The sequence below is a fragment of the Emys orbicularis genome, chromosome 7 (assembly GCF_028017835.1).
Source record: "Emys orbicularis isolate rEmyOrb1 chromosome 7, rEmyOrb1.hap1, whole genome shotgun sequence".
Classification (NCBI taxonomy): Eukaryota; Metazoa; Chordata; order Testudines; family Emydidae; genus Emys; species Emys orbicularis.
The window spans coordinates 100,152,434-100,164,046 of record NC_088689.1 but is presented as its reverse complement, the minus strand read 5'-3'; the positions used below and the strand labels follow the sequence as shown (position 1 = coordinate 100,164,046).

The following is an 11,613-nucleotide window of genomic DNA, read 5'->3' as shown; positions in this document are numbered from 1 at the left end:
GGCCCCTTCAATTCTCGGCTCTGCAATGTCATCTTTCAGTTTCCATTCAGCCTGTCAGGCCACCACATGACCAGCTCTGTGTTACTTCCTTCAGCAGGGGTGCAGCATGGTGAGGCCGCTGTGTCAAGCTAATGCTTGCTTCTATCCATACAATAGCAGTAGATTTTAAATTCTTGGCACCCTGTGAGGCAGAATGTCCTGTTCCCATTTTACAGATGGGGCCACTGAGGCATGGGAGCAATGTGGCCTAGTGGATAGAGTGCTGGACTGGGAGGCAGGATATCTGCTTTCTAGGCCAGGTTTTGCCACTAGCCTGCTGCGTGAGCTAGGTTAAGTCACTGTCTCCCCATTTTTCCATCTGTAAAATGGGGATAATGAGAATGACCTGAATAAAGTGCTTTGAGATCTATGGATGAAAAGTGCTTGAGATGATCTAGGGATTGGTATTATAAGCAGATCCAGAAGCTGAAGCTAGACAAATTCAGGCTAGAAATAAGGCTTTTTTAAAAAAAAGATTGGCTGTGATTAACCATTGGTGTCTTTTGGGACATGGTGGCTTTTCCATCTCATGGAGTGTTTGAATCGAGACACGAGCTCTTTAAAAGCTATGGGTAGGCTTTGATTTAGAAATCCCTGGGTGAGGTTCTTTGACCTGTGCTGTGCAGGAAGTCAGGCTAGATCTTCTGGCCTGAAAAATCCAGGAATCAAACAATGTGGGTGTCAGTTAGTCCATGAATTCAGTGTATGCAGGGGGTGGGTATGGCTGCCCATCGCCATAGTAGCTGGGCACCTTCCATGTAAAAATGAATAGTGAAGCCCAGACTGGCTTTTCGTGGAATCTCTGCTGCTTCTTTTCCCCTCAATGCCTGAAGGCCCCCATTGAAGGTGGGGGTGATTACAATAACAATTTTACCCCAGATTCCTGCTATGCCCCATCACGGGAATGGGGGGTTCCCTGGCCCCTGGGGTCCCTGTCATTTACAGCTCTGCAATGAGAGCCTGGGGTTGCATTCCTGGAATTTAAATCCAGATGGGACCATGGGAGCATCTTCTAGTCTGACCCAGGCCTGAGCCTCACCCAGGTTGCCCTGGGCTGAGCCCCATGACTTGTGTCTGACTAACGCGTCTCGTGATTGGCTCCGGGGTGGGGGGGCAGCCGGCTGCCCTGCTCCCTCCCACAGCCTGGAGCAGGGCCCAGGCGCCGGATCAGCTGGTCCCAGCGCCGTGCTGGGAGGAGCCAGTTTGACCCACGCCCTGCGCTGTTGACAAGCTTGAGCCCCGCCGCGTTCGCCCCCGTCGGCCTCATGACGCACCCGTGGAGCGGAGCGCTGGGCCCGGGACCCGCTGCCGCGCGCCCCGGAGGACAGGTTTGTTGGGGGCTTGGCTGAAAATGTGCCTGTGACCCGTCCCCTCACACCCCCCCCCGGTATCAGTCCCTGCTGCCCTGGGACCTACCTTCCCCCGGCTCCCAGCGCCTCCTCATCCCTTGGATTTGCCCCCGCCCCGGCTCCCAGCGCCCCGCTGCCCCTGGGCTCCCAGTGCTCTTCCATCCCTTGGATGTGCTTCCCCCCCCCCCAGTACCTCCTCCCCATCCTGGGCTCCCAGTGCTCTTCCATCCCTTGGATGTGTCCCCCCCCCCCAGCATCTCCCCCCCCCCCACACTCCTGGGCTCCCAGTGCTCTTCCATCCCTTGGCTATGCTCCACCCCCCCCCAGCATCCCCCCCCCCTCCTGGGCTCCCAGTGCTCTTCCATCCCTTGGATGTGTTCCCCCCCCCCCCCAGCATCTCCCCCCCCCCACTCCTGGGCTCCCAGTGCTCTTCCATCCCTTGGCTATGCTCCACCCCCCCCCAGCATCCCCCCCCCCACTCCTGGGCTCCCAGTGCTCTTCCATCCCTTGGATGTGCTCCCCCCCCCCCAGCATCTCCCCCCCCCCCCACTCCTGGGCTCCCAGTGCTCTTCCATCCCTTGGCTATGCTCCATCCCCCCCCCCTCCTGGGCTCCCAGTGCTCTTCCATCCCTTGGATGTGTTCCCCCCCCCAGCATCTCCCCCCCCCCCCACTCCTGGGCTCCCAGTGCTCTTCCATCCCTTGGCTATGCTCCACCCCCCCCCAGCATCCCCCCCCCACTCCTGGGCTCCCAGTGCTCTTCCATCCCTTGGATGTGCTCCCCCCCCCCCAGCATCTCCCCCCCCCACTCCTGGGCTCCCAGTGCTCTTCCATCCCTTGGATGTGCTTCCCCCCGCCCCAGCATCTCCCCCCCCCCCCACTCCTGGGCTCCCAGTGCTCTTCCATCCCTTGGATGTGCTCCCCCCCCCCCCCCCAGTATCTCTCCCCCACACACACACACACACTCCTGGGTTCCTAGTGCTCTTCCTGTCCCTTGGATCTACTCCCCCCAGGCTCTCAGAGACACCCCCACCCCCCGGACCAGCTCTCTCCTTGGCTCTCCGCACTCCCCTCAATAGCAGGGATTCACTCCCCCTGGGCTCCCAGTGCCCTGCACCCCCTGCCCTGGGATCCAATCCCCACTGGGCTCCCAGAGCCCCACCCCCCAGCACCTGCCCCCTGGGCTCCCAGCATCCTCCCTCCCCTGCCCCAGCACCTGCTCCTCCCAGGCCCCTGACCCATTAGTGAACTCGCTGCCTGGGGAAAGATCATTTCCATCCCCTGCAACAGGTGCTCAAGTTGGGAGTTCTCCATCCTTGCTGGGAACGGGCTGGGGCTGCTGGCTGGAAATAGGTGCCTCGTCAGGTGGTAGTGCCAGAGCTGAGCTGGTGGCTGGGCTGGCGGTTGGTTATTAGGGCCACTGTTCTCTTCTCTTTCACACCAGGCAAGGGAAAGCGTCTGGGGCTCATGGAGCCGATAGAAAGACAGATTCTCCCCAGCCCCCCGCGCACACTGGGGCAAAGCGAGCATGAAGCGCTGCCTGGAGTGTGTGTGACACAGGCACCCTTGGGTAAGTAGCAGTGGGAGGTGCAAAGGGGGGTGGGTGTAGCCTGATTCCCCACTCCCTCACTTGTGCAATCCGAAGGTTCAGTGCTGCTGGACGTGTGTGTCACATTTGTGTGACTGGTGATGTGAGGCACAAAGCAGGAGAGGGGGGGAACCAGCCAAGAGTCTCCCCACAGACTCAAAGAGCTGCACAATGAGGGCTCAGATGGCTCCCATCACCTACTCTGGCAGTGTAAATGGGGGCAGGGCCGACGAGAGGGGGGGGAAGCCGGTACAAATTACCGGGGCCTGGCAGTCCGGAAGGGGGCCCTGGGCCCGGCTTCCCCCTCCCCCCCCTCGTCGGCCCTGTTTAGCCGATCCGCCCTTGCTGGGGGACCTGAAAATTTTTTTTCACCCGGGCCCGAACCTGTTCTCGGCGGCCCTGAATGGGGGAAGTGGAAATGATCCTCCAAGAAACACCCCCCTGGCTAGCATGTGACTGCTCTCTGGACTCTTGACCAGCCCCTGCCCCCTGTTGTAGGGGGTGGATTGAGGGTGTGGCTATTCTCCAGGCTCTAGGAAGCCAGGTGTAAATTACAGCAGGCTCAAGGCTGCTCTACCTTACACTAGGAAGTGGGGGGGTAAGAATATGGGAAGTGCAGAGGGGACTTAAAGCCTCATCTGTGTCCTCCCCATTCCTGCCCCACAGCTGAGAACCAGACCATGTATGTACAGTGGGGATCATGGGAGAGACTCCCCTCATCCAAGATGAGGCTCTATCCCAGCGTGTCAGGGATCAGCTGCCTCAACCAGATAAAGGAGGGAGGGTACAGTTCCCCCCATGTTAATTCATCCCAGCTCCCATTACCAGGGGGTGATCCGCTTGGATGACTGGAGATCTGGCCGGACTGTCCTAACCCTGCTGCTAGGGGCTTCCCTGAATCTGCCCTGCAGGTGTCTTCCCCTACAGCAGTGAGATCTGGCGTAAGCCGCAGCCTGCGTGGACCATTCAGTCCCGTGACCTGCCACCAAGGTAACCCCATTGTGATGCGCTCGCCTGTCATGGCTAGGAAGCAGGCTGAGCCCCCACCCAGCTCCCTATACCCATGGGCCGCAGCCCGGCCTCAACACCCTGTCTCTGTCTCTGTAGATGCATCTGCAGTGAGCTGTGGCTCTGCGCAGTCTGCCTTCGAGACCCTAAGGCCTGCAGACGACGAGATGAAAAGAAGCCCGAAAACAGAGGCCCGCGGCTCCTTGAAAACATTCCCTGCCATTGTGAGCATTGTAGGCGCAAACGGGGCCTAGGCAAGAATGTGCTGCACCCGCCATGCTGTCACTGTGTGTCTGGGCAGAGCCCGGCACCCCGGGTCCAGCTCTGTGCCTGGGGATCCTGGATGCTACCACAGTAGGAATAAGCAGTACTACTAATCATTCATAATTACTTGGGCCCTAGCTATCTATTGAGCTTTGGGTTTTATCCTGCTGCCCAGCACTGTAGAATCTGGGTGCCTGCCTTGTAAAATCAATGGGTCTTTCTGTACTTCCCCCTGTGTCTTCTCCTCGCCTCCCCACACCTCAGGTCAGGGTCTGTTGTGCTGTACAGAACCCTGATCTCTGCTGAGGTCTGCACACTGCCTGGCACACAATGGGGGGCCTTGATCTCAGTGGCGGGTCTGTGCAGTGCCCGGCTCCTGATCTCACTCAGGACTGAGATTAGGATTAGGCTCTGCACAGGCTCCCAACTGAGAGACAGCCTCTGCCCCCAGGAGTTCACAATCAAAACAGACAAAGGAGGGGAAACAAAGTCAGAGACCTGTTCACGGCAAAGCTGGGGCTAGGAACCAAGTGTCTTGCGTCTTAGCCAGTTCACTCCCCACTAGACCACCCAGCCTCCCCTGGAAAGCGACCAGCGACTCCCTGAGTCTGGATGGCAGCCAAACCCGGAACAGGAAAGATGCGCAGTGGAAAGGTCTCAAGAAAGGTTAGATCAGTTGCTGACTTGGCCAACCCCCACCCTGCAGTTCAAGCTGGGTCTGGAATGGCCTTGCCACGTGTCATGCAGCCCGGGGCCCGCTGGCTCTCATTTTGCTGCACTTGTGCATTTTTCTCCCTTTTTCCTCTGCTTTCTGGCATTTCTCCAACCTCAGCACTTTAGCCCATTGTGTCTCTCTCCCACTGCTAGGAGGCCCTGGTTGGGGAGCCGGGCTCCAGCGGCTGGAAACGACGGCCTCTCCTGCCTGGAAGCTTTGATCCAACATGATGGAAAAGGAGATAAGGCACAATATTCCCCCCAACGAGGCTGATGTAATAATAATATAAGACCACCTAGCTCTCACACAGTGCATTTCATCCATAGCTCTCAAAGTGCTTTATAAAGGAGGTCAATGTCATCAGCCCCATTATACAGATGGGGAAACTGAGGCATCGAGCAGGGAAGTGACTCGCCCAAGGTCACCCCGCAGGCCAGCAGCCAAACTGGGAATAGAATTTAGGTCTCCTGATCCCAATCCACTGCTCTGAAGAGAACCTAGAGTGGTGGATGGGAATTGGGTGGTATCCCTTTACAGCATAAAGAAGCCTTCTTATGGGGTTCCCTGTGGCCTAACTTCTCCCTGCCCCAGTGTGCCCACATGGTGGCGTTGCTTTTTGCACTGACTGGCACGTTTTCAGACTCTGCCTGAATTTTGTCACCATTTCAACAGTCTGGCTTCACACCCACCATCCTTTGCATTGTGCGACTGTGAACCCCTGTGTGAATCATGCAGGACGTCCCTCCATATTGTGCACCTGTGCCGGGCCTGACCCTAACATCCCTCCCCTTTTTCCTCCCCTGCAGGCGGAGCTGGAACTGGGGGACTTGATTGAGATCTTCCGCTTCGGATACCAGCACTGGGTCATCTATGTGGGAGACGGCTACGTTGTTCACCTGGCCCCCCCCAGTAAGGCAGCAGACTGGCCTGATTTCACCATTGCCCAGCCCCCTTACGCCACTGTTCACACCAGTGCAAAGTGCTACCACTGTGCTCGATGGAGCAAGACGACTTGAGAAAGGAATAGAATTGGGGGGAAGGGGGCTTAATGGTTAGAGCAGCGGGGCTGGGAGTCAGGATACCTGTGCTTTATCCCCAGTTCTGGGAAGAGAGTGGGGCCTAGTGGTTAGAGCAGAGGGGGGTGGGAATTGGCATTCCTGGGTTTCATTCCCAGGTACTCTTCACAGTGTCTCTCTCTCATCCCAAGGTGAGATACCCGGGGCGGGCTTTGCCAGCCTGATGTCCACACTGACCAACAAGGCCCTGGTGAAGAAGGAGCGTCTCCTGGATGTGGTGGGGAGGCACCGCTATCGGGTCAACAACAAGCATGACAGGAAGTTCCCCCCGCTGCCGCCGGGGAAGATCGTGCGGGCCGCCGAGCAGCTGGTGGGCCAGGAGATGCTTTACAAAGTCACCAGTGAGAACTGCGAGCACTTCGTCACTGAGCTGAGATATGGCGTGGCCAGGAGTGACCAGGTGCGGGGGCTGGCTCCCTGTCATCCTGACAGGACTCCTGGGTTCTCTCCCCACCTCTGAGAGGGGTCTAGTGGCTAGAGCAGGAAGACCCGTGAGTCAGGCCTTTTGGATTCTCTGCTCATCATCCTGAGCATCCCTGGGCCACTCACTTCCCCCTCTCTCTGCCTGTTTCCACTTTTTGTAATGACCCTGACTTCGGGGGGTAAGAGGCAAAGGATGCTGGGATGCGGGGCATTTGGGATCGAGGGGCCCAGGGCTGAGATCAGGATCCCACACTGTGTAGAGCAGACACTGGTCCCTCCTTGCTCTGCACTGGGGCAATTTAGCATCCAGTATAACTTGGTGTAATTGGTCCAGACAGCTCTACAGACCCCTACTGCTCTGCAATCATCATCCCTCACTCTTCCAGGCACTTTTCGTTTGCAGAGCTCAATGTGCTTTACAAGCAGGTCAGTATCATCACCCCCATTTTACAGATGGGGAAAGTGAGGCATAGAATTAGGGGGAAGTGACTCACCCAACAGAGCTGGGAATGGAACCCTGGGGTCCTGTCTCCCAGTCCTGTGCTCTAGCCACTAGGCCCCACTGCCTCCCATTGCTATCCTTCCTCGGCCTGTCTGCACCACTTCCTGATTCACTTCCTCTCTTGTCCTACAGGTGCGGGACGTCCTGGTGGGGGTGAGCGTCGCTGGGCTGGGGCTGGCTGCTCTGGGCCTCCTTGGGGTTGCAGTCCAAAGGAGAAGACGCCAGAACCAGTAACGGACTTGAGTGGATCGGAGGGGTTTGGGGTTTTTTTGGTGTTTTTTTGATCCAAGCAGAAGAGACTTTGCAGCCGTTTTGGGGGTGTGGTGGGAACTTCGTATGTGTTGCTCTGTCCCCTCTTTTGGGTGAACACCTTTCCCCCCCCCCACCCCCACCCCCCGCCGGCACCAGCACAAGAATAAAACCAGGAGATTGGTACAAAGTCACCTTGGTCGTGGCCTGTGTGGTGATGGGGGATGTGGTGGATTCAACCAAGGGGGCAGCTGGCCTATGCTGGGGTCTTTCTGCCCGGGGAGGGGCGCTATGTGGAGCTGGATGGGTTTGCTGAGGAGAACAGGGGGCTCTAAGGGTGGGGTTAGCTGTCCATTTGGGTCACAGGGGGAGCTGCTGGGACAGAACATCTTGGTTGCTTCTTTGTGAGCCTACGTGATGTTCCGAGCCCCGGGGTGGAGGGAGGGAATCCCAGGTCCAGGGGTAGAGGCCGAGCTGGTGGGAGGAAGGATGTGAGGGAATCCCATGTCCAGGTGCAGGGGACCCCAGGTCCGAGTGTAGGAGCCGAGCCATGAGGGGTAACGGGGTGGGGGATCTGACCTTTGGACTGTCTGACCCTAAATAACATAGGTGCTTTTGAGAATTTGACCCTAAGTGAATTAGGAGCCTAAGTCCTTTTGAAAGTCAATGGGACTTAGGTGCTTTTTAAAAGGTCACCCCTTGTCATCCCAGGTTAGCCCTCCTGGTGTCCCCACAGCCATGAGATGCCCTAGGGCAGCTGGAGTCCTGGAATTAACACTGGCTGCAGCCTCAATGGTTCAGACTGCACCTGCTGTCTAGAAGCCCCCCTAAGGATTCTGGCCCCATTGCTCTGGGTGCTGCCCAGCCCCCAAATGAGATCGGGGCCCCATTATTCCAGTGTCACAGCTCTAGTTGAGCCCCCTCTTACCCACACACCAGATTGCTGTGGATCCCCAAGTGTTTTAATCCTCTGGAGTCTGGACAGAGTCAACATTGCCCCAGTCTTGGGGTCCCAGCACACACTCATCTGAGGCAGACCCTCTAATATCTCCTGCTGAGGGCTGCAGCTCCTGGAATCAGCTGACTCCTCAGACTCCCCCGTAGCGTAAACACACCATGTCCCAGCACCCCCAGAAGGCATGAGCATTGTGGGTTACAGTTCTACTCTTGCAGGGTATGTGGTGAGTGTAGCATAACACAGACAGACACTATGCCTAGGAATCTACAGCACTACGTGCCTCACTTAGCTGTATGAGAAATATACAGGAAACAACAAACACCCTAACTGCAATGCCCCCTCACTAGCTCACCCTTCCCTTGGGGCACCCTCTGAGGTCAGGTAGGCGGAGTTCCCACTTCCTCCACCTCAGCAGCCTCCTGCCACAGCTTCTCTGTGCTTGAGCTGGCAAAAAAGGCCAACACCCACTGCTAGATAAGCTTCTTTATAACCTCCGAGTCCCTCCGTCAGGTGATACCCTTGTCAGCCTGTCCATGTCATTCCAGCCCACAGCCAGGTGACGTTGTTGCCAGGCAACCTCGCCCTGATAAACCAGTTCAGCTGAGTCAGAGCTAGCCTGATGTTTAGAGCGGTTCTGTTTCAAAGGTTGCGCACTTAGCCAGTGGTGCTCCCTTACCAGCCCTTTGCCACCAGCCATGGGGGTTTCAGCCCAATGGGAGGTCACAGGACAACAGAGACGGTAAAGAACCCTGACACAGACACAGGCAGAGAATGCCCCCTGTCAAACAAGTCTTAAGCCATACATACAGATTCCCCGAATCATCACAGCCGGCCCCTATCCTGAAGAGTTTACAATCTAAATAGACAAAATGAACACAGCATGCCTGGCACAATATGGCCCTGATCCCAGTCCGGCCTGTGCAGCATTCAGCACGGTGAGGGCCCTTACCGTGGTCAGGACCTCTGGTCGTTACCATAATATAAACCATAGAAATGCTTCTTTTCAGTGTAAGTGACTTTCTCACTAGCCTCGGCGTCTGGATTCTGTATTTCTGATGTAACTAATTTTCCCTAATAACACCTGGATGGTAGGTATGCAATTTGTGTTGCATGTCGGTACCTTGGGTACATAACCGGGGGGCAGTGAGTAGGAGCGAGCTGATGGTTTTATCTCTGAATACGGCCTTGGAGAGACCCACCCTGGAAAGCTGCGTTCAGTTCTGGGTGCGTATTTTAAAAAGGACATTGAAAAATTGGAGCGAGTGCAGAAAATAGCCAGAGAAATTATTTGAGGGCTGGAGAAAATACCTAGCAGTGAGAGACTTCGGCAGCTCAATCTGTTCACCGTCTCTAAAGGCGGATCAAGTGATGACTTGATCATGGGGTGTGTGTCTCATTGTGGGGCGCAATTCAGACCAGCAAGAGGCTGTGTCACTGCTTGTAATATACCCCTGGGGGCCCCAGAAAGCTTCTGCTATTTGTGGCTGCCTGCGTAGGACACACACACACAGCCTGCAGCCAGCACTCCCTGTTCAGTAAGCCGTGCAGCTCACATTCACCCACTTTGACTCAACAGCCTGCCAGCAGTTATCACAGACACGTGCTTGTCTTACCAGCCTTGGTTGTTGTTAGCAGGTGACCCCAACAAATACCCCAGTCACAAACCTTCCCAAACCCATTTGCTCTGAAATGTCCCACCCTCTCCTGCAACATCCAGAGGAATAATAAGATTCATTTGCTTCTTTAAAGAGACCAAAGCCAACAACTTGCCACATCAACAGGAGGTGACAATCACTTAATTCAAACCCAGCACGGTTGGTTTAGATTAACAGTACAAGTTTATTAACAGAAGAAGATAAGACTTCCAGTGAATTCAAGCTTAAGAGATAAAGTTAGAAATGGCTAAAAGCCAATAAAAGTGAAAACGCATCTAAAAGTCAAAAACTTGATCTAGCATTGTTCAGGATGGCTTTTCTCACCCCCACTCTTCCAGCAGTGTGGGGGCTGACACCCCCACGGGGGAAGTTCTCCTCCAGAAGCCCCAAAGTGCTGATTCCTTTGTCTTCTTAGGTGAAAGAGAAAACTTGGGCACTACTAATAGGAACCCCAACCCTAGTACCCTAGCCATAGCAACCCTAACACTAGGGCGGGGAGCCCTACCCATAGGAGCTCTAGCCCTAGCTCCAAGTACCCTCAGGGTTCCTATGGGTAGGGTATTTGGAGCCAGGGCAGGGGTGGGCAAACTACAGCCCGGGGGCTGAATCTGGCCCTTCAGATGTTTTAATCCGGCCCTCAAGCTCCCACTGGGGAGCAGAGTCCAGGGCTTACCCCACTCCTGCACTCCAGCCAGGGAGCGGGGCCGGGGGCTTGTCTCTCTCCACACATGCCGTGGCTCTGCATGTCTCCTGGAAACAGTGGCATGTCTCCCCTCCAGCTCCTATGCGTAGGGGGAGCCAGGGCGTTCCACATGCTGCCCCTGCACCAAGCCCCGCCCCCGCAGCTCCCATTGGCCATGAACTGTGGCCAGTGGGAGCTGCAGGGGCAGCGCCTGCGGACCGGGCAGCACGCAGAGGCACCTGGCCGCGCCTCCTCATAGGAGCTGGAGAGGGAACATGCCGCTGCTTCCGGGAGCTGCTTGAGGTAAGAGCCAGCCGGAGCCTGCACCCCTGACCCAGCCCTGATCCCCCTCCCGCCCTCTGAACCTCTCAGTCCCAGCCCGGCGCACCCTCCTGCACCCCCAAACCCCTCATCCTCAGCCCCACCCAAGAGCTCGCACCCCCAGCCGGAGCTCTTTCCCCCACCCCACCTCGCACTCCAACCCTCTGCCCCAGCCCGGAGCTCCCTCCCGCACCCTGAACTCCCCATTTCTGGCCCCACCCCACAGCCCACACCCCAGCCGGAGCCCTCACCCCCTCCCGCACCCCAACCCCCAATTTTGTGAGCATTCATAGCCCGCCATACAATTTCCATACCCAGATGTGGTCCTTGGGCCAAAAAGTTTGCCCACCCCTGAGCTAGGGTAAGGGTTCCTATGGGTAGGGTACCCTGCCCTCGGGTTAGAGTTCTGCTGCGTAGGGCTCCCCCCAAACGTTAGGGTTCCTATGGGTGGGGTACTTGCAGCTAGAGTTAGCGTACCTATGGGTAGGGCTCCCAGCCTAGGGTTTGTGTTCCTATGGGTGGGATACTTGGAACGAGGGTTAGGTGTTTTCTGTCCCTTTCTTTTACAGTCTAGTGAACCTTTGAGAATGATTCTTTTAAAGTTTACACCTCAAAATAAAATGTATTGAGGCTGTGAGGAAGGCAGCATGGAGTCTGCTGGTGGTGAAGGCACCCTGCTTTTTCTTTCTCCCTGGTGCGGCTAAAATGCAGATTGTTCTCTATCTTGCGAGCTCCCCTTTGTTAGTTTGATGGCTGTTTATGGCTTATGTTTAAAGTATTAGGTTA

At 56.4% G+C, this 11,613-nt stretch overlaps 1 protein-coding gene across 3 annotated transcripts; it reads left to right on the top strand.

Annotated features, from left to right (window-relative positions):
• Nucleotides 1–1,279: 1,279 nt before the first annotated feature.
• Nucleotides 1,280–7,397, top strand: LOC135881115 (phospholipase A and acyltransferase 3-like). Of its 3 annotated transcripts, none has more exons than XM_065407626.1 (6): nt 1,280–1,367; nt 2,831–2,956; nt 4,082–4,206; nt 5,768–5,870; nt 6,169–6,437; nt 7,095–7,397. In XM_065407626.1, exons 2-6 carry the CDS (start codon nt 2,854–2,856, stop codon nt 7,194–7,196), a joined length of 702 nt encoding a protein of 233 aa, XP_065263698.1. In that variant the 5' UTR covers nt 1,280–1,367; nt 2,831–2,853; the 3' UTR covers nt 7,197–7,397. The 3 variants fall into 3 exon arrangements, with proteins under 3 accessions (XP_065263698.1, XP_065263699.1, XP_065263700.1); XM_065407627.1 differs by lacking the exon at nt 1,280–1,367 and adding an exon at nt 3,803–3,964 and having other exon boundaries at nt 2,869–2,956; XM_065407628.1 differs by lacking the exon at nt 1,280–1,367 and adding an exon at nt 3,790–3,964 and having other exon boundaries at nt 2,902–2,956.
• Nucleotides 7,398–11,613: the final 4,216 nt, after the last annotated feature.

Coding starts and splice junctions, on each gene's coding strand:
- LOC135881115 (XM_065407626.1), top strand. CDS start 2,854: ATGGAGCCGATAGAAAGACAGATTCTCCCCAGCCCCCCGCGCACACTG. Junction 4,207..5,767: donor TGAAAACATTCCCTGCCATT/GTGAGCATTGTA, acceptor CCTCCCCTGCAG/GCGGAGCTGGAACTGGGGGA. Junction 5,871..6,168: donor TGTTCACCTGGCCCCCCCCA/GTAAGGCAGCAG, acceptor TCTCATCCCAAG/GTGAGATACCCGGGGCGGGC.